The sequence below is a fragment of the Chaetomium strumarium genome (assembly GCF_033439665.1).
Source record: "Chaetomium strumarium strain CBS 333.67 chromosome Unknown B0T15scaffold_7, whole genome shotgun sequence".
NCBI lineage: Eukaryota > Fungi > Ascomycota > Sordariomycetes > Sordariales > Chaetomiaceae > Chaetomium > Chaetomium strumarium.
The window spans coordinates 1,509,310-1,536,497 of record NW_026944435.1 but is presented as its reverse complement, the minus strand read 5'-3'; the positions used below and the strand labels follow the sequence as shown (position 1 = coordinate 1,536,497).

General features: G+C 56.4%; 9 protein-coding genes across 9 annotated transcripts; 6 read left to right on the top strand and 3 right to left on the bottom strand.

Annotated features, from left to right (window-relative positions):
- Window positions 1-88: 88 nt before the first annotated feature.
- B0T15DRAFT_303294 (uncharacterized protein) lies at window positions 89-1,517 on the top strand. The gene is made up of 2 exons (XM_062863840.1): window positions 89-1,048; window positions 1,115-1,517. Exons 1-2 carry the CDS (start codon window positions 539-541, stop codon window positions 1,244-1,246), a joined length of 642 nt encoding a protein of 213 aa, XP_062718158.1. The 5' UTR covers window positions 89-538; the 3' UTR covers window positions 1,247-1,517.
- B0T15DRAFT_303287 (uncharacterized protein) lies at window positions 1,426-2,648 on the top strand. The gene has a single exon (XM_062863838.1). The coding sequence runs from the start codon at window positions 1,788-1,790 to the stop codon at window positions 2,571-2,573; it is 786 nt and encodes a 261-aa protein (XP_062718157.1). The 5' UTR covers window positions 1,426-1,787; the 3' UTR covers window positions 2,574-2,648.
- A 970-nt stretch (window positions 2,649-3,618) lies between these two features.
- On the top strand, window positions 3,619-5,850 carry B0T15DRAFT_303283 (uncharacterized protein). The gene is made up of 2 exons (XM_062863837.1): window positions 3,619-4,436; window positions 4,498-5,850. The coding sequence occupies exons 1-2, from the start codon at window positions 3,834-3,836 to the stop codon at window positions 5,755-5,757; spliced, it is 1,863 nt and encodes a 620-aa protein (XP_062718156.1). The 5' UTR covers window positions 3,619-3,833; the 3' UTR covers window positions 5,758-5,850.
- Window positions 5,851-8,705: 2,855 nt separating this feature from the next.
- On the top strand, window positions 8,706-10,924 carry B0T15DRAFT_496844 (uncharacterized protein; the record flags this gene model as incomplete). The annotated part of the gene is made up of 2 exons (XM_062867215.1): window positions 8,706-10,724; window positions 10,814-10,924. 2 exons carry the CDS (start codon window positions 8,706-8,708, stop codon window positions 10,922-10,924), a joined length of 2,130 nt encoding a protein of 709 aa, XP_062718155.1.
- An 868-nt stretch (window positions 10,925-11,792) lies between these two features.
- On the bottom strand, window positions 11,793-13,150 carry B0T15DRAFT_542768 (uncharacterized protein). Its single transcript, XM_062869941.1, has one exon. The coding sequence runs from the start codon at window positions 12,915-12,917 to the stop codon at window positions 11,922-11,924; it is 996 nt and encodes a 331-aa protein (XP_062718154.1). The 5' UTR covers window positions 12,918-13,150; the 3' UTR covers window positions 11,793-11,921.
- Window positions 13,151-13,971: 821 nt separating this feature from the next.
- On the top strand, window positions 13,972-15,814 carry B0T15DRAFT_562156 (ribonuclease H-like domain-containing protein; the record flags this gene model as incomplete). Its single annotated transcript, XM_062870569.1, has 4 exons — window positions 13,972-14,122; window positions 14,178-14,471; window positions 14,534-14,745; window positions 15,029-15,814. The coding sequence occupies 4 exons, from the start codon at window positions 13,972-13,974 to the stop codon at window positions 15,812-15,814; spliced, it is 1,443 nt and encodes a 480-aa protein (XP_062718153.1).
- Window positions 15,815-15,990: 176 nt separating this feature from the next.
- Window positions 15,991-17,551, bottom strand: B0T15DRAFT_303219 (39S mitochondrial ribosomal protein L46-domain-containing protein). The gene is made up of 3 exons (XM_062863836.1): window positions 17,418-17,551; window positions 16,555-17,342; window positions 15,991-16,461 (listed from the first exon to the last, which is right to left on the bottom strand). The coding sequence occupies exons 1-3, from the start codon at window positions 17,455-17,457 to the stop codon at window positions 16,168-16,170; spliced, it is 1,122 nt and encodes a 373-aa protein (XP_062718152.1). The 5' UTR covers window positions 17,458-17,551; the 3' UTR covers window positions 15,991-16,167.
- A 1,700-nt stretch (window positions 17,552-19,251) lies between these two features.
- On the bottom strand, window positions 19,252-21,600 carry B0T15DRAFT_303181 (uncharacterized protein). Its single transcript, XM_062863835.1, has 2 exons — window positions 21,135-21,600; window positions 19,252-21,053 (listed from the first exon to the last, which is right to left on the bottom strand). The coding sequence occupies exons 1-2, from the start codon at window positions 21,436-21,438 to the stop codon at window positions 19,468-19,470; spliced, it is 1,890 nt and encodes a 629-aa protein (XP_062718151.1). The 5' UTR covers window positions 21,439-21,600; the 3' UTR covers window positions 19,252-19,467.
- Window positions 21,601-23,236: 1,636 nt separating this feature from the next.
- Window positions 23,237-26,958, top strand: B0T15DRAFT_487544 (uncharacterized protein; the record flags this gene model as incomplete). The annotated part of the gene is made up of 6 exons (XM_062866445.1): window positions 23,237-23,353; window positions 23,387-23,473; window positions 23,504-23,818; window positions 23,869-25,531; window positions 25,565-25,814; window positions 26,508-26,958. The coding sequence occupies 6 exons, from the start codon at window positions 23,237-23,239 to the stop codon at window positions 26,956-26,958; spliced, it is 2,883 nt and encodes a 960-aa protein (XP_062718150.1).
- Between the last annotated feature and the right edge of the window lie 230 nt (window positions 26,959-27,188).

The window sequence follows — 27,188 nt, the reverse complement described above, 5'->3', positions numbered from 1 at the left end:
GGATATGCCAAGGCCAACAGCTGGTTGCCGGGAGACCAAGCTTGGCCCCTGCCAGCGGGCTGACTGTGGGTCCAATGGATTGAGCTTGGCTGGGAAACGTGGGGAAGATCCTGCGCACTCAGCGAGCCCTGACCAAAACCTTCCCAACTGGGAGCGTCTGCAAACCTTCAGTTCGCCGTTCCGGCATCATCAGCACGAGTAGTACGGAGTACTCTATCCCGGCAAGTTGCTTGCCGAGAGTCTGGCAATTAACTCGCGATCCACGTTTGTCTACCACAAACGCCCGTGATATATTGCTTCGCTGTCAGTGGCCGTTATGAACCCCAACCACTATGTAGGAACGGGATCATTAGGCAAAAACACCCGGGCCGCCCAGATTCCGTGCAGCCGTCTTCTCAAGCATGGACTAAGGACGGCATGGGACGAATGATAAAGCCCTCCGTTCCGGACGCTGTGAAGATGGTATCTCTAGATGGACACTCTTGAGGTTGGGTCCTGAGGCCCCGTCGAAAATCTCACTAGATCCAATCGAACCAACATGCAATTCACCGTAGCATCCTTACTGACCCTCGCCGGGCTCGCCGCCCAGGCTTCGGCACACGGCCTTGTTCAAAAGCCAGCGACACGCACACCGGGTGCTGCCACGGAGGCGGCATGCGGCAAGACCATGACCGACTTCTACCGGGCCGACAACACGTCGTACCCGGAAGCGCTGCTCCGCGCGAACCCCGGCGGGCTGAAGAACGGCTACGACCCGAAGAAGTGCAACCTCTGGCTCTGCAAGGGCTATCAGTTTGCCGACAACGCGGGGAACGTGCAAAGCTACAGGCCGGGACAGGCAGTCGACCTCCAAGTCTGGATCCGCATCCCGCACAAGGGCTACGCCAACGTCTCGGTCGTCGACACGGCCAGCAACAGCGTCATTGGCACGCCCCTGAAGTCCTGGCCCGACAACTACGCGGCCTCGCCCAACCCGCCAGCGGACCAGACAAAGTTCAGCGTCACGATCCCGGAGCTGGGGGGCAAGTGCACCGAGGCTGGTGCTTGTGTGAGATCTCCCTGAACCAGCCGGTCGGGTTGGGTGGTATTGAACTGACACAAACTCGCGGTACAGGTCATTCAGTGGTACTGGCTGGGCCAGGGTCAGACATACGAGTCGTGCATTGACTTTATTGTTCCGGCGCCGGCGACGGCAGACTTGGACCAGTCTCACAAACGCCGGATCAGGGGGCAGTCATGGGCTTGATCTGTAGGCAGCCAAGCAAACAACTGCCGGTTTCTTCTTGCCGTATGGAAGGAGCAAAAAGACTCTGCTGCCCGGTTAGGGAATTCAAGGAGATAGGTGCCATGCGGGTGGTCAAAGTTCCTTACGTGTGCGGTGCTCTTGCAGAACTCATCCGTGGTATCACTCTTTCCTTGTTGACACCTTACTTGGGCTGAGTAAGAACTACTAGACGGACTGAACGTGCGCCTTGACGGTCCTGCAAAGCCTAACTGTGACCCTGCTATTTTCACCTTGCACATCACTAGCAATCGGCTACGACCAATACGACTACCTAGGTGGCAGTAGCCTCGGAAGCTGCCTCGTCGATGGGCCGCATCTTGGCAGTGAGGCAGGCTGTGCATCTCGGTATTCTCAAACCAGTATGGCCACCCGCCGGCTTGGCCAACGCCTGGATTGAGTGATATATTCAACAGATGCAGTCGAGTTCTTCCGCTGCGACGCCATAGGACAACCACGGTACTCATGATCTGTCCCTCCATCACCGCTCCCACCATCGTCCACCATGTCCGCAACCACGAGCTCCCCTTCAGCACCAGCTCCTGCTCCTTCCACCCATGCAACCCTCTCCTTCCACAAATCCGACACCATCCGCCTCCTTAGCTTCCCGTCCGACATCACGTCGGCTCTCAAGTCCGTCATCCTTGCCTCCTGGCCATCCGGACTCGAATCCCATGGCAGCTTCAGCCAATCCTACCAGTACAAGGTCAGGGGCAAGCCCTTCGGCTATTATGGGACCCAGCACCACGTCGGCGGCATCCGCCTGCTGCGGGACGTGCTTGCCTTCCTGTACACCCGCGGCTGGGACCTGCTCACGCCGCTGCTGTGCAGCCGCCGCTACACGGCCAAGGACACGCTCATCTTCCGTCATGTTGTTGCGCCGCGGCCGGCCGTGGAATGGCTTTCTCTGGCGCCTATGGGGACCGATAAGCTCCGGGTTGTCTACGATGCGGATGGGGCAGGGTTGTCTGGCATGGACGCCGACCACGATCATCTGGGGGTGCTGATTTCGGAGGTCAAGAAGGTGTTGGAGGAGTTGGAGTACTATGGGAAGGGTGGATGGAGTCACGATTCGTTCGAGTTTGAAATGAAGGGGCGGCCATGGCGCTCGCGGGGCGAGGCGAGTGTCAAGATGAGGATCATGCTGATGCGTCTGCTCGAGACGCTGGAAGGTTACGGGTGGAGGCTCTACAGCGGCTTTGTGCAGCGCACGGGGTCGGACGAGGACAGGATTCTGGATACTTGGTACTTCGTGCGCGGGAGGGACAAAGTGCCCACGTCGGTGCCATGAACTAGGTGCTGGGTGGTTGGGAGACGACTGCCTCAGTCTCAAAGCATGGACAATCCCGTTGCGCGGGAGGCAGGCTCTTGCTTCTCAAAATCACCGGGCATCTTGGGAACTTCCCGCCGGACCGCTTCCTGACCTCCGTCCCTCCACATCATTAGGGGGTTGATAAGGGCAGGTGCATCTGACAGTCGACGGCATCCATTGACTGAAGGAAATGGCGTGGTCGGCAACCTCGACGTTCGGTCGCCGTGTAGTCAACGGTCCCTGCCACCGAGAAGATCCAGTCTGGGGCTTCAAGTTCTGGACTCTTGAAGTTGCATGACCCTAGGAAGGAACGACCGGAGACAGGGGGACTCGCGGAGATGGTCACGGTGCGGCCAGGCCGCGGAAGTCGCACCTGGGGCGACTCAAAGCCGAGATCATTCGGGACCGAGCCTCGGCATCTGGGAGCTGCGTTCCTGCCGTCTCCGGGTGCATGGCCATTTGGGCTTCCTGTTCGCTCTGTCCCATCGGTATTTTGAGAAGTCGTGTCGACAACTGTCAACTACTAAGTTGAGAGGGGTGACATTGAGGCATCTCCAAACTGAACATGTCAGGGCAGGGTGCCTTATCTTACGGACAGTTCCAATGGGTTGATGAGAGATCTGGTGATAGGGAAAAGCCTTCGGTGTCGGCGTCGTTGTCTCGCACATCATGCGTCGGGCGTCCCTTGGGTACCTCTTGCCTTCCAGTGCGATCGCACGACTGCCTCCACCGTCCGTCGGCCGCGTCGTTACCCTGGCGCCTTCCCAACAGCTCGACGACAGTTGGGGGCTCCTGCACAAAGACCTCATCAACGGTGAACACCTGCAGGCGCTCCTGCAGAGATACCATTGACACACCCCGTCTTCGCAGGCAAGCTCGGGGGCTCACGAGCCCGAGACTTCCTTCGATGTCTTGGTGCACCTTCCCGTCTTGAACGTCTAGGCAGGCTGCTGGCGCCACTCTCCTGCCTGAGCCTGCCCTTCCCGATCTTGCAATTCTGCCACGGAAGGAGTGCGTGTCCTGCTGGGTGGGCATTATAAGCCTCGGACTTCCCGTCTGCTCCCATTCCTGAATTTCTTCCTCTTCCATCACGCAGCAGTCTTCGTCACCGCATCCAAGCAACATTCTCATCTTCTTTTTGGGTCTTCATCACATACCATCATTCCCAGTTTTGTCTTTCTTGCCCATTCGTCTCACTCACAGACTTGTTGTGCCATCATCACATCATCATCCGTCACAATGAAGTCGGCGCTCTCGGCCGGCGTCGTCGCCTCGCTCTTGTTCCCCTGGTCTGTCGTGACTGGGGATGCGGGCCACAAGAACAAGGACACCTGTCCGAAGATTGCCTACGGCTCGAATCGCGTCACTTGTTTCGTTGAAGTCGCCGAGACTGAGGTCATCCCCATCCCAGCTCTCGGGACTTTCGCCGACGATGGCCACCACCACAAGAAGAAGAACAAGAACATCCCCATCGGACAGGTCGGCGTCGGCATTGTCCGCACGGTCAAAGGCTACGTATGGTCCTTCATCTGGAATTACATCATCAAGGACGACTCCCCTCCCACCATGGCACAGCTGGCGGCAATCCTGCCGGTGCTTGGCCAGACTCATCACTCTGTCAACTGCAAGGTCGAGGTCAGATGGGGCCCCGACAAGGCCACACTCGGAAACACGTCATGGGAATTCGCCGGCTACACCCAGATCGACGGGAAGTCCTTGCCGACCAAGATGCAATGGCCCATGCCTGCAACATCCAAGCGCCCTGACCGCTTCATCACTTCATCCCGGGAATGGGGCGTGAAGTACGACTCGACAGACAATGACGCTCTCAACACATTTGGGGTAAGTTGACCACCCCACAGGTTCACACAACTGTGGACCGAATACTGACAATGCTGGTTAGTTCTTCGGGCCGCAGGGCCGCGACTTTTCTCAGTCCTGGAGCCGTCCGATTGTCGGGTACAGCAGGAATGGCGGATTCATCGGCTTCCATGATGATGACGGCAAGGGCAAGAATGGCCATGGCAACAACGGCCAGGGCATCAGCAACGGCCAGGGCAACAAAGACCAAGGCAACAACAACGGCCAAGACATCAAGACACGCCAGGACAGCATCGGCCAGGGCGCCACTGGCCAGGGCGCCGGCAACATCGGTCAGAACAAAGACAGCATCGGCCAAGGGAAAGACAGCATCGGCCACGGCCACGGCAACATCGGCCACGGCCACGGCAACATTGGCCAGATCAACCTCAACGGCTCCAGTCTGACAATCAACGGGTACAGCCGCACCAGCGGTTCTCACAACACCAAGAGCCTGTACTCCTGCTGGGTCTTTGAGGGCCATCTCACCACGGTTCGCACCGTCATCATCCCCCCACCCGCCGTCAATCCCGGCGGAAAGCACAAGCAGCACAAGCACCACGGTCACCACGATCAGCAAGGTCACCACGATCAGCAAGGTCACCACGATCAGCAAGGTCACCACGATCAGCAAGGTCACCAAGGTGTCGTTGGCGTTGCTGCTTTCCCTCCTGTCTTCCCCGCCCCTGCCCATCCCCCGCGCAACTTCGCCTGGGCTTCGTGCGAGCCCCAGATTCCTCAGCCCTTTGAGTTCAAAGATGGTGAGGGTTGTCCATTTGGGTTCGACAAGTTCGACAGTGACAAGCACGGCGATGACAATGACAAGCACGATAGCGAGGACGATTGCGAGGACGAGGATTGCGATAGCGATTCGGACGATGATGATTGCCAGGAGCAGGACTGGTGTGAGAAGCAGGATCGTTCCGACAAGAAGAAGCAGGACGGTTCCGACAAGAAGAAGCAAGGTGATTCCGACAAGAAGAAGCAGGGGAATGTCGGCGACTGCAAGGGCAACAACAAGTTCTGCCTTGACAAGCAGCAAGACGGTTGGAAACACTGGTTTGCTCAGAAGGGTTCTCAGAAGGGTGCGCAGAAGGGTGGCAAGAAGGACGACGACTCTGATGACGACTGCGATGGTGACCACTCTTGCGATGATGATGACGAGTCGGATGACGAGGAGTCGGATGATGAGTGTGATGGCAAGTCCTGCAGCAACGGCAAGTCGAAGAAGGACAATGAGTGTGACAAGAAGTTCTGCAAGGACGGCAAGTCTAAGAAGGACGGGTGCGATTGGGCTTGTTAGGCAAACCACATCATGTTCATAAAATGTTCAAGGCTTAGGTTATTATTATCGGCGTTAGATGGCCATCCGGAACAGGTCTAGGATTCCCTGTGCAATTAGACACTTTGAACTCGGAGCCTTTTATTCAAACGTGACGATCAGTGATGTCCCTTGCTAGTAACACCAGGTCAACCGGCATATCAAGCCATGAGGCTCGGATCAGAAGCCGGGGGTTCCAACGCATGGCCTTTTGATGGACGTCTGGGACAGTCCAAGGTTGGGGTTCCATTAAAGGTGCACAACATACAAGCCATGGTGGTGATACATGTTCCAAAAAGGCCGGGCATCTCGGTAGTCTTTAATTCAGGCTGTCAATCGTCATTCTCGGTCTCCAAAAGGAGCAGTGAGGGCTTTCGATATTGTCACAAAGACAGATGACGCTTCACAAAATCTGCTTGGAAGATATAAGATTGGTACTATCTAGGGGATGCTGTGCAAACGAGTCATGAGACGCCTCACGACTTAATGATGACGACACAAAGCAGATGTGTGTAAACCGAGGCAAGGCTCTCATAGCCAGCAAGGTTGATAACACCGAGTACACTTCTGCTGGCAAGTTTCTATTGGGGGTTGCTTTGTTGCCACCGTCCTTATCTGCACTTAAAGGTCAAGGGAGGTTTTCGCTCCATCTCCCAAAGAAGTGTAACTGGGGATGCGGGTGGGTTCAGTATCTCTTCCTGATACACCTTTAGGAGTTTGTCGGTGGCTGCCCCGAGGCAGCGTCTCTCCATGGCATGAAGGCTGTAAACACGAACAACATGGGTATTGTTCATGCTCTCGAGCCACCAGCAGCCTGAAACAACCCGGAGCCCAACTGAACAAGGCAACGGCTTCGTATCAGCAGCTGTTCGGAAGGTCTCAGAGTCAGTGCCAAATGCTGATAGAGGAAGGGAGCCCAATCACTGATTTGAAGCTGCCGTCACCAGCTCGCCGCTCCGTCCTCAATCGTGGTCTCCTCCGACATTCTTCCTGCCTTCAGCTTGATGCACCACTTCTGTGTGACTGCCCCTCTCGAGTCTTGTAAAGGCCTGGACGTCATTGTATGACCTTAGGCATAGCTCATGCGTGCCATTTGCAAAGCACCCCATTTACATAAGCACAAGGCTATGCTACGCCCGACAAGTGGGCGAATGCACTGCAGTCTGCAGCCGGGCAAAGGGCGACGAGAAGCGGGGATAGGTTCTGCAGTCCAATGTCGTACATGTACATAGGGAGGTAGGAATGTACTGCTGTAGGCGAACCACTCTCCGCATGGAGCTGGACATGCATATGCCAACGCATCCCAAATTGGAATGCCTAGACGCTACTCGGGCAGCTACATCTGGACACTACTTTGAACGTGGGTGGCAAGGGCTCCGGTGATTGAAAAGGGGAACCGGTGAAGCACCAGAGCCGCATGGCGGGAAAGTCAAGCAGCTGCTTTCACCTTGGACCCTTAGAGGCTAATAAGTGAGGGGCTTTTGCACCTGTCGGTGTTCAGCCTAGCTTGGTTACTACGAGGTTGCAACAAAGAGGCTGTGCTCCACGCCAATTCACACTTCAATTAAGCTCCGAGGGACAGCGAGGCTGCTGAGGGGCAGTTCCAGTTCGCATTTTGGAAAATCAAGGCATTCCTACTTTCCGTGGTTGATAACTGAAGACCATGCATGAGGCGATGCTGACAAGGTGCTGAGGTCAATAGTCCAGGAGCTGAGACGTATCATGCATGTGTAACCACCTGCATCTGGGACTCCCCATTATCGGCACCACCCTTGGGCTCGTTGTGCAAGGTGGGACGACAAGTGTTGCGCCACGAGCGGTGCGTGGCCGCCGAGTCCTCTCGCTCGAAGCAGAGCCGCACGGGAGCTCAAGGAAGCAGACCGAGGTAAGCAATCGGAGATCGAGAAACAAACTACAGACAAGAGAAGCTAGGCTCAGGCCATATTGCACCGCTGATCAGATAGGAAAGGGAGGGGGGAAAGGAAGCGCGAGGCTGCTGCTTGCATTTAGCGAACCACTGAACGCCACTTCTTTGCCCGGCTTGAGTGTCCTGGTTGCCTTGTCTCCTACCCGGCCAGAGCAAGCAGCCTGACCGCTATCTTAGGCTGCCATCTCGGATGTTGGCTCGCTTCGTCAAAGGCTGTGCTGTCAGCGGTCCGCCCTCTACAACAGGAAGGCGCGACCACGCTTCGAGAGTCACCGAGACTTGACCTTTGACTAGAACGGATCTCAGATTGTATCCTGTACCTGGGGAAGAGACTGACTTGCATGATGCGTTCCGCTCTGAGAAACCACATGATGCTCCGTCAGACGGTTAGAAAGCCGGACTAGCGGCAATGCTTGTCTATCCAGTCGCCTCCCGATGGCTTGATCTCGTCGGACACGATTCTAACTTACAGATCGTCGGTGGTACCAGGGCACGAATGTCGGGCGCCCAATTTGTTGGCTTAACTTATACCCTTGTTTGCTTCTACTCTTGCATCATGCACACCTCATGGTAACCCTACATCTGTTGCATACCTAGTATCTGAGGGCGGCTACATCCCTGAACTTCTGGAGTAGCCAGGATAGCCAACATTATAAGACATCAACAACTTTGCCCGGCTCCCATGTCGTTGGCCTCTTTCTGGACTTCTCCGCATTCCCCAGCTTGAAACTCCCCCGAGATTTCTCTGCTATCCCCCGATCCCTACCTAGCAGTGAAGACCATTCCTAGATCTCGGCCATCACTTGGCCGTGCTTCGTCAATTTCACAGACAATTTCACCCCATCCCCTTGCTATCCACCCCTATAAGTCCATCTCCTCGCTCTCCGACAGCCGGCTACCAACCTCAGGAGCAGTGGAATGTATCCTTCCCCTTCTCAGCTCGGCTTTTCAACTTTAGGACTCTGAAGGACCTTTCACCACCTTCATCCCCCTGTACGTCAAGATGCCTGAGGCACATCAAGGCCACATCGCCATGCAGGGGCGGCCAAACATCCCAGCTGCTACCCGTTATCCGCTTCAGTTCATATCTCCGGGCCCTGGAGGTCATCAAGCAACCAATATCATGAATACTCAGTCGGCTGGTGGCCAACAACACCATGTTCAGCAGCCCGCTGGACAGTACATTAGGGCGGGTCCTGCGGTAGTGGCACCTCAGCAGCAGCAGCAGCAGCAGCAGCAGCAATACCCAGCACAAACAGCCCCTTATGTGGCCCGACCTAACACGTCTGTCAAGATCTGCGACATCAGCAAGGAACAACCGTTGACGGCCGAGAAGGCCCGTGAAAGGCTATCCCAGTACTTTGTGTTTCGCTTTACCAGAGCCGACGAAGACAGCGGCTATGCCAGCGATGGCTCACGTCGCAAGCCCTCCTGGAAGCGGGCATGGCGGATCGAAGACCGCGGCATCTCCAAGCGCGAAGCGGCACGCATGGTGCGTGAACTCAACCGGACGAAGATCCCCGTCATGCAGAAGAAAGGGGATCTGAGCGAAGAAGAGAGACGCCAGATCGAGATGGCGCTGGAGGACCTGCAGAAGCAATACGACAACGAATATTTTCAAACGACCTTGGCTCAACTCGACGACCGGATTGAGGTTAAGCCTAAGGAGCAGGGGAAGGTGCGTGAGCGGGAGAGAGAGAAGAATCGGAGAAAGGAGAAGCATCGCAGAGTGGTCTCAAAGCAAGTCAAGCAACCTGCTTCGAAATCGAAAGACATCAAGCAGGCTGTCACGGAGCGCGTCAGTCTTACCGCCTATTTCAAGCGGGCTCCCCGACCGGATGTTGACGCCATCGCCATGCTACGGCACCACGAGGCCCAGCGGGAGGCCAGAATCAGGCAGTACGCCCAAGCCATGGCCAGGCCGCAGGAAGCACAGTACCCAGCGCCTGCTGCCCCTCCTCCCCCTCCGCAACCATCTCGGCAGTCAACGCCGCATCCACCGCCGCGCCCACTTCCGCCACAGCAGAACATGCATGGCGAGAGGCCCGGCAACGCCAGAGGTCCCGGTCCGTCAGGCCACCACGCCCAGGCCGGCCATTCTCAGAATAGAGGACCCCCTGTGACCATCATCCAGCGCAAGCCACAAGAACACGGCAACACCACTGGCAGGCCGCAGCCCTTCCAGCCCCGGCCCTCGCCCCACGTCCATCAGCGCACTCGCGCCCCACCCAGCTCAACAGACGAGTCAGTCTACTCCGACGGCTTTTCCGACGACGAGGATGAGGACACGGTCTGCACATCCCCATCGACAACTTCTTCCTACATCAGCCAGGGCTCGTATGAACACCTCCGTACAGCCCACACGCCCAAGCCAATGTTCAGAGAAGGCCCAGCGCACTACGGCATCCCGCCCAACTTTCCCGGTGACGGCCGCCGTCAGCCCCAGGGGACAGTGCACATCCAGCCTCACCGTTCCAACGAGCGGCGGCCCAGCCTCCACGACCAGCGCCCACCGGCGTTCAGCCCTAATCACAAACCAGTCGTACACCAAGCAGCGTTGGCTCCAATCCCGCGACCTGGCCTTTTCCCCTCCAGGCCAGCTACCATGACTCCCGCCCAGATCCCAATTGCACCGTCTCCACCACCTGTGCAAGTCCATCCGGCAGCGGTGACGGGAGGAGTAAGGGGCCCAGCTCCCATCACACAAGCGGCCCCCGCCCCAGGCCATCATCATCATCATCAACACATCCCGCCACCTCCAGCACATCACCATCAGGTCCATCACCATATCTCGCCGCAGGCACCGGGCAGTCAGATTCCCGTCGCCACCGCGGTCACTCACACCACAGCCGCAGCCACAGCAACGGTGCCGGGCGGGTCCCTCGACCCCAAACAACTCTACGACAATGCCTATGCCGCCGGACGCGCCGACAGCCGCGAGGAGGCCATCAGAATGGCCGAGCGCATTGCGGCAGCCGCTACGGGGTCGGCGGCCCAGCCCGAGCCGAGGGGTTCGCTGACAGTCATCCACCGGGATCACCTTGGCCGGGAAGGGGAACGTGATCGGGACCATGCTAATAGGGGCCGGTGTCGTGGCAGGGATAGGAGTAGAAGAAGCAGGAGCAGGAGCAGGAGCACAAGTTTGGAGAGGTCGAGGGAAAGGGAAAGGGAAAGGGGGAGGACGAGAACTCGGAGCCGGAATCGGAACAGGAACAGGAATAGGAATAGGGGTAGAACTAGAAGTAGGAGCTCAAGCTGGGACAGCCATGGGAGCCGGGAGGGGAGGGACCGGAACAGAGAGAGGGGAAGAAGGGCTAGGACCCCCGACAGGACGCGGAGTAGGAGTCTCGACAGAGATGGCGACCGACGTCACGGACGGTGTCATAGTAGGAACCGAGGGCGTGACCGCATCATCAGGGATCCCGTCTCTCCCCACAGGGCTTCCGCTCCCGTCCTCTCTCGGCCACGCTCAGGCGTCCGGCTCGTGCGGCCGGAGGACGGGTACGTTCGACCACGGGTAGGGATGGATAGGGAAGGCATAGAGAGGGACATGGGTCGGCTCCGACTCAGAGTGTCGATAGATGATGATGATGGACAGGGGCCACTGGACCATTTGGATCGTGAAGAAGAGGAGGAGAAGGAGGAGCTGTATGATGAGCAATTCCGGGGAGGTGCGCCATGCTATCAGGGAAGAAGACGTGCATTCGTCTATGGAGGGGGAGCAAGCCGAGACAGGGACTTGACTAATGAAAGGGCTCGGGCGGAGAGGCTTCGACGGGAAACGGAGAGGCTTGTGGAGGAGGAGGGAGCACGAGAGCTGCAGATCCGTGAGCCGGGGAGGGAAGATCTCAGGAGACGGAGGGACTCTGGCGTGCATATGGGCGCGGCGCCGTTGACGGCCTCCAATCCGTTCACTCCGCGGCCGGGACTGGCGAGGAGGACCGGTGCGGCAACCGGGGTGCAAACATACACGAGGTATCGGGCACCGAGGGTGGATGATGACTTTGATGATTCGCTGTGCTACTAATGACTGATGATACCTACTATCTAACCACTTTACCCAAGTGCCAAATCTATCCGCTGTGGTCTGGCTTCTCCTACCTGCTCTTGTAACCTGTGTTCGTTCATTTCACCCGGAACTAGGGCCGCTCGGTCTCGGCGCGCGGCCTACTGGTGGTGTGTTTGGGAGACCGCCATTCCTACGTGGTACGCCCTTCTTCTAAAGGAGGTTCTCCGCAAACGCCACCTCTTCGATGGTCCCACCAACAATCGGTGGGGAAGATCCTCCCAGCATCCCGGGTCCTTCCAGACGGTTCAGCTTCGCTTGTTCCGTCTTCTCCACTTTCTTCGACAGACTGCAACGGTTCAACCTCTCCTGCAGCGTGCCCCCCTTGGCGAAGCAGTTCGCGCAGATGCCATGGAAGTAAGGCGCCGCACTGACACACACGGGGATGGGGTCGCGCGGTGTCGTCGTCCCGATCCGCCGTTTCTGGCAGCGCTGGCATTGCTTGTCTCCGAGCCGGACCACGCCGCACAGGTAGATCAGTGCCGCGGCGTGGGCGTCTTCGTCGATGACGAGTGTGGGATTGAGATCCCGCTGTGCCAGCCTGGTCGCGAATGTCGAGCACGGATCGTAGAAGGGGAGCACGAAGCGACAGGCGCTCTTGGGTACGACGACGGGGCACGACGGGACGAGGCTCCGATCGAGGCGGGCGGGCCGCCACTGGCCCGTTGCGTCGTGGAGGTACATGCCCTTCTTGAACGGCGAGGCGTCGAACAGGGCTTCGTGATGCGGGTGGCCCAGCGTCATGGGAGCCCACAACCATCTGAAACCGGTTCCCTGATGGATCACATAAGCTTCCGGGGCAAGAAAGGTAAGAAAGGCAAGAAAGACAAGAAAGACAAGAAGACCGGGGACGCAGCGACATACATAGGATCCCTCGACGGAGCGAATCCAGCCGCCAACCTCGGCGGGCAACCGCGATTGCAGGATGCGTTGCGCGTTCCTCTTGGACCCGTATGGGTCATTTTCGGGATGGATTGGGAGAAATGTTCGCAGCGGCTGAGGCATCTCCCAATATTTCCTCTCTGCCTTCCCTGCTCTCTTTGTTATCTCTGCGATAAAAGCATCCGAGTCATCAGATAGATAACCCGAACCAGCCCGGGAACCGCCTTGGGCACCGCTTTCGACGCTCGGACGATGTTGGGGATCCATGGTTAATCACTGCTTTTACTGTATATCAGAACTGCATGAATGAGGGTTGGCCAATGGGGCAGCTGTTGGCATTGCCAGACGTGGTGCTCTCTCAGGTCAACGGGGCCCTTCCCAGACGTAGAAACCAGACAGTAAACCCAGTGTTTACGGTTCACCCTCTTTCATGGGACTGCTTATGCCTGCTGCTCAATTCGCGCCTTCCCATCTCGTGCTCGCACAGCGCGAGCCCCCGGGCTCCCCGTAGTGCGAACTGAATCCAAGATTCTGGCGGCAAAAGACCGTACACACATGTCCATCTCAGCTGCTATTCCTTCCCGTCGTGTCCTTCTTCACCTAAGGCAACCCGACTTCATCAATTTCGACATCTCCCTCCTCGTCTTCTTCTTCTCCTCCTTCTCCTCCTTTTCCCCTTCCGTTTAGTCTTCTCTTTTACTCCTACTCTGTTCTCTTTTACTTTCTCTCTCATGTTGATATAGTCTCGCTTGCCATATTTGTGGTCAACTAAACTTCAAGGGGCTTGGTGTACGTCTTTCCCTTGAACCAGATGTGCTAGGAGACTTTAGGAAGTAGGTACCCAGGTAGGTACAATACACACGCAACCATTGGAGCTGCCATCCACTGTCCTTCTTCTGTGAGTGTAGATGCATGCTTGCCTCTTGTTTCAGACATGCTGGTTCTCTCGTCAAGTTTGCTCACTTTTTTATTGATGAGTTTTGTTGCGAGGCTGCCTGGTTGTTGACGTATAGTACGTACTGCCGGCATCATTTGTACAGCGAAGTACGGGGAGAGTCCAAGCCAGAGAGCCAGAGGCACAATGCCATGCCTCCGCCCCTGAATGCACCTTCCAAGATCGGAGGGGACAACCCTTAGGTAAAGTACCTTAGCTTAAGTACTCCCTTGTGTCAGGGAGTAGCTGCGACTATTGCAAGGAAAAACAATCCATTCCTGCGGCTCTCTACCTTTTCGTGCCATGGACGTCAACCGCTTAAACTTTTGGCAGACACTACCCGTCGTACTCGAAGCAATTGCCTTGTCAGACCATGTCGCCATCAGCATGGAAACGACGGCGATCTCCGGACGCTCGAGCAGTAAGGCAGTCGAGCATACCGAGACAGCAGCTTACTACCTTGCTGCCGAGGCCGCTAAGACATTTCAAATCCTGCAGTTCGGCTTGACCTGTCTTTCGTACGACCGCGAGCTGAATGGTTGTCTACATCGATGACAGTCTGCTCCAGTAAAAGATGGCTAACACAACGATAGCATACCGGGCGCAGACCTTCACCTTCTACCTAACCCCTGAATTCACTCCGCCCAGCGCAGCTCTGGCAGGGCTCATCGACCGGAAGGTAGTTCTGTCGTACCAAAGCTTCCTACTTCTCAAGGAGAACAACCTTTTGTTCGGGAAAGCCTTTTCAGAAGGCGTTCCGTACTTGAGCCGTTCAGAGGAGGAACTGGTCAACAGCTTGTACCTGTCTAACGGCAGGCAGAAGAGTGCTGCGTATACGGGCCATGCACTCGATACTCGGACTAGACAATTCTATAACGACACGCGGAGTGAGATCTCAGATTGGCTTGAGACGAATCCTGTACCAGTACGTGGTTGACTGAAGTCTTAGTGAGAGAACGAACCATCCTGGCTGACACGGAGGACACCAAGGGCGACAGTCTACTCATCACAAATCCAGAGGGACCATCCAAGCAGCTGCTCCCGAGCCACATTTGGGTGATACGCCGGCTAGTCCGGACTGAGTTCCCTAGCTGTTTTGTGATTCTCAGGAGAAGCAATGCACTTGCCCAAGTCATCAAGTGGGACCCAGAGGAGCGTGCCGTACGTGAGGAACCCCCTCCCCTCCCCCCTCTTGCACACAGGCGACCGACCCAGTTCCCTGACTCGAATTGATCCCGGCGTGCAGTTATGGGACGGGGAGTACAGACACCGTCGTGAGGCCGTAGTCAGACAAATAGGCATGTATCGTTCGCACTCCACCCCCCTACCCTCAATCTCCTTGACCGGCATCAACCTGCCAGTCTTCCACTAACACAGAGAGAATGAAAACAACACAGGTTTCCGATATGTAATCGAAGGCCTGGTAGGCGGTTCTTTCACCCAGTCCATCCCCGTCGACGTCCTTCTCTCGCACCAACACACCAACAAGGGCAGCAGCAGCAACACTTCAGCTAGTCAAGCACACGCAACCCAGCTCCGCTCCGACCTGCGCCTCCACGAATCCCGCATCAAGACCGGACCTCGCCCAGTCCTCATCAGCCACAACCCGCTCCTGGACCTGTGCTTCCTCGTCCAAACCTTCCTGTGCCCGCTCCCGACCGAGGTCACGGCCTTCCGCAGGGACCTCCACGCCCATTTCCCCAGGATCGTCGACACCAGGCATCTGTCTTCCCAGCTGGGGTTCCGCACGGGCAAGAACCTGGAAGCGCTCTACGGGCTGGTGGGCGGCCAGGGCGGTGGTCGACTACCCATCGTTCCCCCCGAGCCCCGGTTCGACGCGCGGAGTAGTGTCGGCGGGGCGGTACCGCACGATGCTGGATTCGGCAGCTGGATGACGGCTGTTGTGTTTGTGAGTTTGGCGAGGAAGGTTACGCTGAGGAATCCCCGGTTGCTGTGGAGCTTGGATGACGAGGAGAGGGAGAGACGGAAGGCTGAGGAACAGCATGGCTCAGCGTCAGCGTCAGCGCCAATTTCACCTCTTGGGAAGGGGAAGGACGTACTGTTTCCTGGACTGACCCCGTCTGCTACCTCTGGCGGCGCGAGAGAGAGGCCGGGATCAAGGCTTGCCGCGATAGGCTTGATCCCGCAGTGGGACAGCGAGGTTTGGAGAAGGTACGGGAACAGGCTTTGGCTGGGGGATGCTGGGGTAATGGACCTGACGCGGGCATAAGAGGTCGGAGAGAACGGGAGGCAGGAGATGGGTTGTCTTAGGTACTCTGCGCCGATGTATGAGAATACGAGCCGAATAATAGAGTAATCTGTTTGGTTCAGGGTCTTGACGAGATCTTAAAAGGATCTTCAGGCGTAGCTGTGACAGCTTGTCGTTCACAAACCATCCGTACCGACAGCAGCAAGACAGCTGAGCCATGGCCAAGACCAGGCCGTGAGTTCACCATGTTGTATACATAAGGTACATTTCTAGATTACAATACAGAACAAGCAGGGCGAGATAGTCGCCATAACTTGCTATGCCTTGTCGGGCTTAGCCGTCTCGCTTTCCGGCGAGACTGCTCACGCCGCTGTCTACCTGAGCTCAAACATGCCCCGCACGCTGTGGTAGTAGTCGTTTGGCAGCACCTCCTTAAGCTCTTCATGTGTGAGCCACTTGAAGTTGGTCAGGCCGTGCTTGTTACCGCTGAGGTCGGCCTGGCCGGCCATGATGCGGCCCTTGAGGAAGAACACCTTCAGGCCGCGCTCCGCGACCTTGCCGTCCTCGCGGAACACGGGCTTGACGATGTGGTGAGCAACGGGCACACGCCCGACGATCCACGTGTTCATATTGACGCCGGCCGCTTCCGCGAGGGCACGAGCGGCCGTCTGGCGAGAGAAGAGGAAAGTCAGTCGCGGGCACACTCTACATGCAGAAGAGCACAGAGGAAAAAAAGGACAAGCAAACGCCGGATTACCCACCTCATGCAGCGTCTCCTGCGTCGGCACGATCGCGCCGGGGAACTCCCACACGGCATCCTCGCCCTCGCCCTTCCTCACGACCAGGTACAGCGTGCGGTCCAGCTTCCGATCCAGCCGCCGTACGTCGTTCTTCTCGTCCGCCTCGGTCCGCCTCGGCATGGGCCGCTCCACGGGCACCCGCTCCTCGGGGGCGATAGGCTCGCCGTCCTCGCTGACGCGTACCTCGGCGTCGGCCAGCAGCCGGTCGACCACCTCCTGCGGGTCCGACGTCTTGCTGCCCACGAGCACCTCGTCGTTCCACGCCGTGCGGCCGCGCGGGTTGTACCGACCGATGTCCTTGGCCGGCACGCCGTGGCGCTCGCGCAACTTGATGCGCCAGTCCAGATCGGCTGCCGTGTCCTGCTTGAAGTAGAACTTGGAGCAGAACGGCGCCGTTAGCCGCTCGTTGAGCCGCTTCTGGTAGAGGTAGAAAGCCGACTCGAACGGCGTCTGTTCCCGCGTGAGCAGCGGCGGCCGCGTGAGTATGAGGGAGGATTTGATCTTGTACCGGAGCGGGTCCGTCGCCGTTGCGCTCTCGGTCTCGGTCTCGGAGGAGGAGGTGGTTACGGGGGGTGGGGGCGCGGGGGCTGTTGGTGATGAGGATGCAGAGGCGGAGGCGGCTTCGGCGGCATAATATCGGCCGCTAACTAAAGGTAAGGGGAGAACTGGTAAGGGCTGTCTCGGACTTGGAGCTGTTGTTGTTCTCCTTGGTGTTGTGCGAGCGCACTGGGCGCAGACTCTACTCGAGCCTTTTTGCGGAAGTGAGGTCAGCTTTTTTCTTTGAATCAATTGGGTTTCGTAGTTTGTCTAGGAGGACCACTCACTCCTCAGCAGGGCTGACCCTCTACCCGGCGCTGACATCATGGCGTTGTGACTTGCTCGAGTGCCAACGCCGTCCGGGGCTACTCTCGATATGTGACCCAGGGTCTCTCTTAACGTCTGCTCGCGACATCCAAAGCCGTGAACTTTTTCCATGTCCGGAGCGGAGATCCACTTTTCCGTCTCGTTTGATTCCGAAGCTTACACCGCCTTCCTTACTAGAGCTAGCGCCGGCTGTGGCGCACGGACCCTCTCCCAGCTCTATGGTTGACTTTTTTGTCGGCCAAGTGCCAAAACTTCTCTCTTTTCCTTTTCTCTCACCACGGCACCAATCCTTATCATCAAGACCTGTTTCTCACCTCCAAAACGTCCTGATCATTTACCGGTGCCCAGACAGATGTAGCAGCTGATTCGCTAGCGGTGCCTGCGCCGAGAGGCCATTTTCTACCGGGTTGCTGTTAGATAGTTGCTGCTCACATTTTGCCATGCTTAGACTGCCGATTTTGACTTCAAATCCTACATGTAAAGGAACTGGTCTATGGCCATTGGCCATTTCAAGCAGGTGGCATGAGAAGCCACTGCTCAGGATGTTGATATATCTCGGTCTCCCCATAAATCATTGAAACTGAAGCGCCGTTGTGTGTGCTCATGTCGGCTTCTTCTGACCTACCTCTTGTGAGTCTCCTGAGGCGGAAAGGAGTCACGGATGAACGAGGTGATGCTCACCGCGCCGCTTCAAGACTGGCTGGCAGGAGAAAGTTATGATCCGTCAAGAGTCAAGATCCCTCGTTGACAGGCAACAATGTATGCCCATCCGTCAATCTCTACATCGGTCTACCAGCCAGAGGTTGTTTACCATGGAGACGCGCTGCGGGTTATGAATACGACATGGCGTGAGATTTATTCCCTCCCACGGATTTTCAAGAGATGTCGAGAGCGCGCCGGACCGAGCAGTAGTGTCCTGCTGTTCGGGCCCCTAATAAGCCCTCCTTCCTTTATTATCTCCCCCGTTCGTAGCTTCTGTGTCACCTCGCCTCTCCTTTTCCCGAGATTCTACAAACTCCGCCCCTCAGCCGAGGATTGTGCACCGCAATTTCCTCGTTACGGCACACCTCAACGCTTCATCGTTCGCAAAACTGTGTCCGAGTCGGGGAAGGACATCCCGATCGACAACCGCGATTGATGTGAATTCCCCGTGCCAGCACCTCGTCGTGGTGTCGCCAGACAGCATGAACCTTGTCCAATGCGCATAACCAGTTAGCTGGTTATAGATAGCAACACTGACAGAAAGTGAGTATCGATTGTACAGCTAGGACACCCATGATATTGCTGTGGATCTTGGAAAGGTCTGATCAACGCCAGCCTTGCGATCAGCAGCGGTATAAAGTGGTAGCGACTCACCCTTGAATGTTCGTCTGGTACGGATAAGTTGATGGAATCGGAGGTAGAGCGGTGCCAATATCATTGTTCCGAACCCGTCTCGGTGGCCATCAAGCACACCAGGACCTTCAGTAATCCAATGGTAATGTACACCAAAACAACCAGCGATCCACTCTAGGCCGTTCACAGACCAACCTGCTCCATGCCAAAACACCAGGAAGCCAACCTGCGCGCCTGCCAGCATGCATGTTCACCAGAAATACCTAGGGCTAAATCTAACTCAAATGCTCAAGCTCCGCTTTCAACGCCGATAACACAGAGGGGAGAAAAGAGACCAGATAACCCAGCTGAAGGACAGAAATGACCGGATAGCAACATGTGAACCGCTGGCGCCCGTTATAGTCCTATCCCATCCGACCCAGCCATCCAAATCTCGCCCGCCGGGGTATTCTAACCAGATTCCATTGCCGCCCCCCTGCACCAGATCATCCAGTCAGTCCCGATGCCATGAAACGCCACTGTTCCGATGCCCCGCCGAAATAAGAAACGTCGTTTGTAAACCACCACCCCGAGCATAACCACATATGCCATATGACCATGCAATGTGCGCCATGTTGTGCCAGCCATGCTGTAATGTGCTCCGTTGTGAAAGTGGGGATATACGGGATAGTTCGATCAAGCCTTCAACGAGGCAACGGCACGTGCCACCTCTTGGGTCACTCTCCTTTCCCAGCCTTGTTTCAACTCCTCGTTGACCGCCCCTGGATCCTCTACTTCTTCATAGATCTTGCGAGAGATTTCGCGGTTGATGGATTCGTATTGCTCCGCGGTCAGTTTGCTGGAGCGCCAGTGCGGTTTCAACGCGCTTCGCACAATTCGACTGATGCTCTCCTTCACCTCGAGGGGCAGTGGACTTCGAGCAGGAGACGTGTTTTGCGACCTAGGTAGTGCATGATTCTCCGTCCGTCGAGGCTGTGGCTGCCTGAGTTCCAGTACGCTGTGGTGGCCAGGCTGTTGTTGTCTGCGGCGGCCGCGATGTTCAGCGTCGCTGTTGTCGGCAGAGGACTTGCCTTCTTGCGGAGCAGGTCTCTGTGGTGAGGATGATCGGGAATGCTGTACCGAGTTCGACGATGACCCCCTTGTCGGCGAATAGTTCGGCGGCGGGTATCTGGGGGCAATGTGTGAACTCAGCGTCATCTGGGGTGAGCTTGCGCGGTGCGTTGGCGGTGTGATTGACCCTTGTCTGTGGACGGAGGGTGAGCGAGCCGGCGATGGAGCGTCATTAACACTTGGAATAGGACCAAAGATGTTTCTGAGAGTCTCCTCATCCGATGGCGTGCTCATCTCGACCTCCTTGAGCAGCGAAGCCAGGAACGAGGGTTGCGCCTCGGTTGATGCAGTCGAATGACTCCCCTGTTCTTGCCGGGTCGATGGTTCAGCATCCCTAGCTGCAGATGACGAGGATTCACCATTTTGAGGGGGCAAGCGTCTCGTGCGGGGTCGCTTGAGCTTCCTCTCCGGCTCGTGATGTGCCTCCTCGTTCGGCTCAGCTGTCGCGGATCTTGATTTGCGCTTTCGTGACTCCATCTCTCTGGCTTTCTCCAAAGCACCCCAGGCGAGCCGTTCCTCCCGGGACTGTTGCGGTGGCAGGGGACGAGCAACAAACTGAGGCATGCTGTTTGCAAAGACCTCACGAGCACCCAGCCGGCTGGCGATGTTCAAGCGCTGTTGCCAGCGCTCATGCTCTCGCCGTTCCTGCTCCTGCAACTGCTGTGACCGGCGTAGGCCCTCGAAAACCACTGAATCTTCATCGTCCTGATAATCTAGGTCCAGTTCAAGTGCATCCCAGATGCGGCCTGTGATGCGGCCCCATGCTCCTTGCCATTCATCTGACCGAGCTCGTTGTCTAGCACGTCGCATGCTGGCCTGTGTACGCGGGAAGTAATAGCGCGGGCCAAGGCGGCCACCCTCCCTCCTTATGATGTCGACAGGCTCAATGATGTCCGGTCCAAAGGCGTCCACGCACTCCATGCAGAACCAGGGCCCGCTTGGGACGCCGTCGAGGTCGATACAGTGCGTATGATACGCTGCGTCGCAGCCATCGCAAAGGAGTAACACCTCCTCGTCTCCGCTCGAATTGCACACGGGGCAGCGACTGCTGGGAAGATCTGGCTCTTCGGGGGGCTCGTCGGCCCATGCCCTCGGGTCGAACTCGGGTACCTGCTTCTTGTCCTCGACGCGGCGGGTGGACAAGAATTTACCTGCAATCATATACATACACATTAGCTAACAATGCCCCCCCCCCGGAAGACAGTTGCACCGGGCTGGGGTGGTGAACTCACCTCCAATCTTGTCGTAGACGTTGAAAACATGGAAGGTCTGGCGGCAGATGGGACAGCTGTTGGCCTTCTCGGTCCACTCCCGGAGACAGTTGTCATGAAGCATGTGGCCGCAGACTTCGATCAGCGCTACATTGTCATGGTTGGAGTGCTGCGGTTCAGCAACTTCGTTTGTCTTCGGGAGTGCACCGGAGTCGTCAATGGCGAGTTGTTCTTCTTGCTCCTTCAGCTGTTGTACAGGGGCCGGCGGGGTCGTGCCGGGCTCGATGTCCAGGGGCTCCAGACAGACGATGCACTGATCAGCCATGGCTGATGTAAAAGCAACGAAATGTCAGGTTCAGACAGAGGGGGCGTCCTGAAATCATAGAATTGTCTCGATGGTATCCGTAGTATCGTCCTGGATTCGCCAGCCGTATTGATGCGTGGTGGTCTTCCAGGAGTGTGAATTAAAGCATTCTGCTGTTCCAAATGTTCTAGGTTGTTGTGATGTGCGGAGCTGTGATGCTTATATGGAGTTGGTTGCAATAGCTAGGTAGGTAGTGCGGTTGTTCCTGAGGTCAATGTGGGTATGAGTATGAGAGTGGGTTGTGGTGCAGGTAAGCAGCGGTTCACAAGCCGGTGGAAGTGGTGTGCTAGGGTCCAGCGCGAAACAAGTCACAGCTTCCCAAGTTGGAGAGGGGCGAACTCTGCGCTGTGGAAATAGAAGTAGGAAAGTGAAAAGAGGAAAAGACATGCTGCAGCTGGCATTCAGAAAGGTGCCCTCTGCCCTTTTTGCTTCGTGCCGTGTTAGCGCAGCTCCAGGGCGCCATCCAATCAATGTTCACGTTTAGAGCAGGGGTTGAAGCAGTGACAATGGAGCCACACGCCAGCCCGGCGAGCATTTCCGGGACCAGCTGACCCGACACGACTTCTTTGGTTCAAGTTCCAGGTCGTTATACATGCTCTGAGAAGACAACGTCAGAGTTCAGAGGGATGTGAGATACTAGCACCAAGTAGCAGTTTTATCCCCCAGGGCCGACAAGGTACGGTAAATTTGTTGACTGTTGCTCTCGCACCGGACAACCCCCCAAGTTCATTCTCATCTTCAACTTCCTGCTGCCTCCTGACTCATCCCCCCACACGCCGGTCACGTATTCTCCACGGTCAAGGCATCCACTACGCATGATATTCTCGACGCCATCAGAATCTCCTTCAAGTGACCTTTGCAGGTTCCCCATCCCGCCGGCAGCGAGGCTGCCGCCGAGCACTGCTAGTATGCGCCGCCCCTCGCGGCCGCGTCTGATCTCTCAAACTCCACGCCCTGGCGGATGAGCTCAACTTATACACAGCATTGTTCTGTCCGGCCGCGGAGCGCTCGCTTTGCTTCGCGGGCCGAGATGCAGAAGACTGTTGACGGTAGTACAGTACTCGACGGGACTGTTCCTCGTTCTTTGATCTGCATAACCATGATTGGGTGGGAGGGCGCAGTGGCAGTGCTTTCATGCATCAAGCTGACTCGGGCTACATTGCACGTTACAGCTTATGCCCGGGTTATAGTGCAAGTCTTTGAGGCCTAAGTACCTTAGGTGTACCACCGTACCTTATCAGGGCAGAGTGCCTGTTTTTCCGGTTCCTGGCTCCTTGTGTTCACCCTTCAGTTGATGTTGGTCGTCGGGCATCGAGGTGCTCTGCATGGAACTTGAAGCCTAGACACATCGCACCACCCGTTGCAGTTGCACCAGACACCCCTCGACTCCGATTTGAGTGTTTTCTTTTCAAAGAGCTTCAGAAGCCGCCCCTGTTGATTCCAAGGAATTGCAATCAGCCTGGAGGCAGCTGGCGGCAATGGGAGATGGGTTGTTCATGTCATGAACCAGTGCACCCGACCGGGTTGACCGTCTTGTTCGAGCCCGAGAAGTCCTCACTTGAGTATATGATGATCTACGTCTCTCAACAACGTGTCTTCGATCTAATGGCATCATAGCGTCGTCTTCGTCCATGGATTCACCGGCCATCCTGAGCGGACATGGACTCACCCGAAAGGCGATCCACGGTCAACCCACCAGTGTCCGGCTTCCGAAGACGGCGAAAATATATCGGAACGGCCAGTCAAGAGACTCAAGCTGATGTCCTTCCCTTTGCCTCGAAGCCGGAGCAGCAACCCCTCAGTGTACTGGCCAAGGGACCTTCTTCCAACGGTCCTGCCACACGCACGAGTTCTGACGTATGGATACGACACCCGAGTGACGCATTCTCTTGCCCATCCTGGAAACAAGAGCAGCGTCTACGAGATGGCTTGGGATTTCCTGGTGGAGTTGGAAGCCAACCGTCGCTCGGACGATACGCGACCGCTTCTGTTTATTGTCCATAGTCTAGGGGGCATACTTGTTAAGGAAACACTACGGCGATCAGCCAACTGCCAATCTCGCCCTCTGTTCCGATCCGTCTTCGATTCCACAGTGGGGATCATCTTTTTTGGCACGCCTCATGGCGGCGCCGATCCTCGCGGATTCCTGCAGCGTGTTGCGGAAAAGCTCATCAAGGCTGCAGGCTTTCAAGTCAACGAACAGGTAGTCGCTACTCTTCTGCCGTCGAGTGAACGTCTTAGGGAACTGCGGGATGAGTTTGGCCCAGTTGTCAGGAAGCAGAATTGGACGATCTACTCTTTTCAGGAGGCGATCGGTATCCAATACTTGGGCGGCGAAAAGGTATGTTGTAACAGCGCCAACATGTGTCCTCCCGACTAAAATGTGAAAAGGTTGTCGAAGATGCATCATCATACCTTAACCTTCCCGAGGTGGAAACGACACAGCACATCCAAAGGAACCACATGGATATGTGTCGCTTTACGGGGTACGATGACCCTGAGTTCAAGAAGGTAGCAGCCGCGGTCAGCCACATCACAAACTCAGTGCGGCTCGAGCACGAAACACCGGTGAAGGTCCCGATGACCGAGGTTCTCAGCAAGGAACAGCAACAGGCCCTGCTCGATTCGCTCCGGTTCGACCAAGTCGACGCCCGCTGGATGTCCATCAAGACCGCCCACAGCAAAACCTGCAAGTGGCTTCTGAGGAAGCCAGAGTATCTTGACTGGCTCGACCCGAAGAAACTCGCCGATCACCATGGATTTCTGTGGTTAAAAGGAAAGCCTGGAACTGGGAAGTCTACGCTGATGAAGTTCGCTCTTGCCAATGCTCGAAGGTCCATGAAGGACACAACCGTGATCTCCTTCTTCTTCAATGCGAGGGGGGTCGACTTGGAGAAATCCACGGCTGGCATGTACCGATCCCTGCTGCTGCAGCTGCTCGAACGGGTGCCCCGTCTCCAGGATGTCTTCGCCATCCTCGGGTTCGCAAGCTGGAACGTCAGCAGTACGTACGCCTGGAGCATCGAAACTTTGAAGGACCTGTTTCAACAGGCTGTCCAGTCGCTTGCAGATTGCGCCGTGGCATGTTTCATTGATGCCTTGGACGAATGCGACCAAGCTGAGGTGCGGGATATGGTGGCCTTCTTTCAGCGTCTGGGTGACCTTGCGATTCCCCTCGGAATCAAATTTCGGGTCCTGTTCTCGAGTCGGCACTACCCTTACATCACGATCTCGAAGGGGCTCGAGTTCATCCTGGAAGGTCAGGAGGGTCACGACCAGGACATTACCGACTACATCAACAGTGAGCTGCGTATTGGCCAGACTGCTCTCGCCGGGAGGATACGGCAAGATCTGCAAGATAAGTCTGCCGGGGTCTTCATGTGGGTGGTGCTTGTGGTAGGAATCCTCAACCAGGAGCACGATGAAGGTCGTGGGCCACACCATCTTCAACGGACTCTCAAAACGATACCTGCCGACCTCCATGAATTGTTCCGCGACATTCTGACCCGCGATCAAAGAAACAGACACGAACTCCTTCTGTGTATCCAGTGGGTCCTCTTCGCCCGAAGGCCTCTCAAGCCAACCGAGCTCTACTTTGCCATTCTCTCGGGGACGGATCCCGCAGATATTTCGGCCTACGATCCGCGTGAGCTGCCTCCGGATACGATCGAAAGGTTCGTTTTGAACTCGTCAAAGGGTCTCGCCGAGATGACCAAATCCAAGATCCCCACAGTCCAGTTCATCCACGAATCGGTCAGAGACTTCCTCCTGAAGGAGAAAGGGCTGAGTGTCCTTTGGTCAGACCTTGGGACGACATTCGAAGGCCAGAGTCATGATCTTTTGAAGCAGCACTGCGCCGCCTACATCACGGCGACCGACATCACTTCGCATCTCGACATTGCCGATCCCTTGCCTAAAGCTTCCTCCGCGGAAGGCAAGGAACTCCGACAGAAGACGGCGGAAGTCTTTCCCTTCCTTCAGTATGCTGTGGAGATGGTCTTATGGCATGCCGACACAGCACAAGCCGCTGGAATCTGCCAGGTCAATTTCCTCCGTGAGCTTACGCTCGCAAGATTGATCTCCCTAGGCAACATTTGCGCTACGTACGACAACCGCCGACACAAGTCAGCACCAAGCCTTCTCTATCTTCTCGCAGAACAGAATCTTCCTGCTTTAATCCACATTCACGACCAGAATCAGCACGCCTTTGACATCGAAGATGAGCGGTACGGACCGCCAATACTTGCAGCATTGGCATGCGGTAGTCACGAAGCAGTCACAGCCATGCTGGAAGCCCTGGAACAATATCATGGACGAAGCTGTCCGCGTGCCATTGAGTGGGAGCCAAACAAGGATAATACGGCCATCAGCCGCGAATTCTCGTTTCCGCGACGTACAAATCTTCTACACTGCCTGGCAAAAAGAGGAGATACAGTGCTTATAGGCTTTGCTTTGGGAACCGGTGCAGTCACCCTCGATCTGAAATCGAGGCTGGAGGACCAACTCTTCCTCCACAAAGCCGCTACTGCTGGCCAGGATCATGTTGTCGAGCTTCTTCTCGACCACGGCGCTCCAATAGACATGTCGGATAGGACTGGCAAGACACCGCTTAGCCTGGCTATCAAGGGTGGCCACGAGGCAGTTGTGAAGCTTCTTCTTGATCGTGGCGCCTCAATCGAACCTTTAGACGTATATGGGCTTTCACCGCTTTTCCTAGCTATCCAAAATCGCAGCGAGACCATTGTCAAGCTTCTCCTTGACCACGGCGCTAAAGGAGACGCGACGGATGCCGCCGGCCGAATACCGCTTAGCCTAGCCGTCGAAAGTGGCCATGAGGCCATTATCAAGCTTCTTCTCGACCACGGCGCTCCAATAGATATGTCGGACGGGACTGGCAAGACACCACTTGGCCTGGCTATCGGGGGTGGCCACGAGGCAGTTGTACGGCTTCTTCTTGATCGTGGCGCCTCAATCGAACTTTCAGACGTAAATGGGCATTCACCGCTTTTCCTAGCTATCCAAAATCGCAGCGGGACCATTATCAAGCTTCTCCTTGACCACGGCGCTAAAGGAGACGCGACGGATGCCACCGGCCGGACACTGCTTAGCCGGGCTGCCGCTAACGGCTACGAGGCAGTCGTGAGGCTTCTTCTTGATCGGGGTGCCGCGATCGAAGCAGCAGATACGGATGGCCTGACACCGCTTAGCTGGGCTGCAAGGCACGGATACGAGTCAGTCTTGAGGCTTCTTCTTGATCGAGGTGCCGCGATCGAAGCAGCGGATACGGATGGCCTGACACCGCTTAGCTGGGCTGCAAGGCACGGATACGAGTCAGTCTTGAGGCTTCTTCTTGATCGAGGTGCCGCGATAAACACAGCGGATAAGAATGGCCGGACACCACTTAGCTGGGCTGTCGAAGCCGCCTTGGGGGTCCAGGAAGCAGTTGTCAAGCTTCTTCTTGATCGCGGAGCTACGATGTAGCTAACGGACAAGGCATGGGAGGACTATGATTTGTGGGCAGCTGGTTACGCCGAGCTGGGGCAAGAAGATCGGATAGGTGCATTTGGATTTGGTGGCATGGCGACAAGTCAGACGCCAGGCAATGATACCAGCGGGATGTAGCCTTGTGACTCTGACCGTTGAGAACTTGAGATGCTGTCAGGTAGTATTTTGGAGAAGCTGACCAGGGCTCACATGCTAGTCATCTTTTA

What these genes read in the sequence shown, in the direction of transcription:
- B0T15DRAFT_303181 (XM_062863835.1), bottom strand. Translation starts at nt 21,438, where the DNA reads ATGGCTGATCAGTGCATCGTCTGTCTGGAGCCCCTGGACATCGAGCCC. An exon ending in CGTCTACGACAAGATTGGAG is followed by an intron (nt 21,054 to 21,134) that starts GTGAGTTCACCA and finishes ATATGATTGCAG; the next exon opens with GTAAATTCTTGTCCACCCGC.
- B0T15DRAFT_303287 (XM_062863838.1), top strand. Translation starts at nt 1,788, where the DNA reads ATGTCCGCAACCACGAGCTCCCCTTCAGCACCAGCTCCTGCTCCTTCC.
- B0T15DRAFT_303219 (XM_062863836.1), bottom strand. Translation starts at nt 17,457, where the DNA reads ATGATGTCAGCGCCGGGTAGAGGGTCAGCCCTGCTGAGGA. An exon ending in AGGGTCAGCCCTGCTGAGGA is followed by an intron (nt 17,343 to 17,417) that starts GTGAGTGGTCCT and finishes TTCCGCAAAAAG; the next exon opens with GCTCGAGTAGAGTCTGCGCC. An exon ending in CGCAGGAGACGCTGCATGAG is followed by an intron (nt 16,462 to 16,554) that starts GTGGGTAATCCG and finishes TTCTCTCGCCAG; the next exon opens with ACGGCCGCTCGTGCCCTCGC.
- B0T15DRAFT_303283 (XM_062863837.1), top strand. Translation starts at nt 3,834, where the DNA reads ATGAAGTCGGCGCTCTCGGCCGGCGTCGTCGCCTCGCTCTTGTTCCCC. An exon ending in ACGCTCTCAACACATTTGGG is followed by an intron (nt 4,437 to 4,497) that starts GTAAGTTGACCA and finishes AATGCTGGTTAG; the next exon opens with TTCTTCGGGCCGCAGGGCCG.
- B0T15DRAFT_542768 (XM_062869941.1), bottom strand. Translation starts at nt 12,917, where the DNA reads ATGGATCCCCAACATCGTCCGAGCGTCGAAAGCGGTGCCCAAGGCGGT.
- B0T15DRAFT_303294 (XM_062863840.1), top strand. Translation starts at nt 539, where the DNA reads ATGCAATTCACCGTAGCATCCTTACTGACCCTCGCCGGGCTCGCCGCC. An exon ending in GCACCGAGGCTGGTGCTTGT is followed by an intron (nt 1,049 to 1,114) that starts GTGAGATCTCCC and finishes CTCGCGGTACAG; the next exon opens with GTCATTCAGTGGTACTGGCT.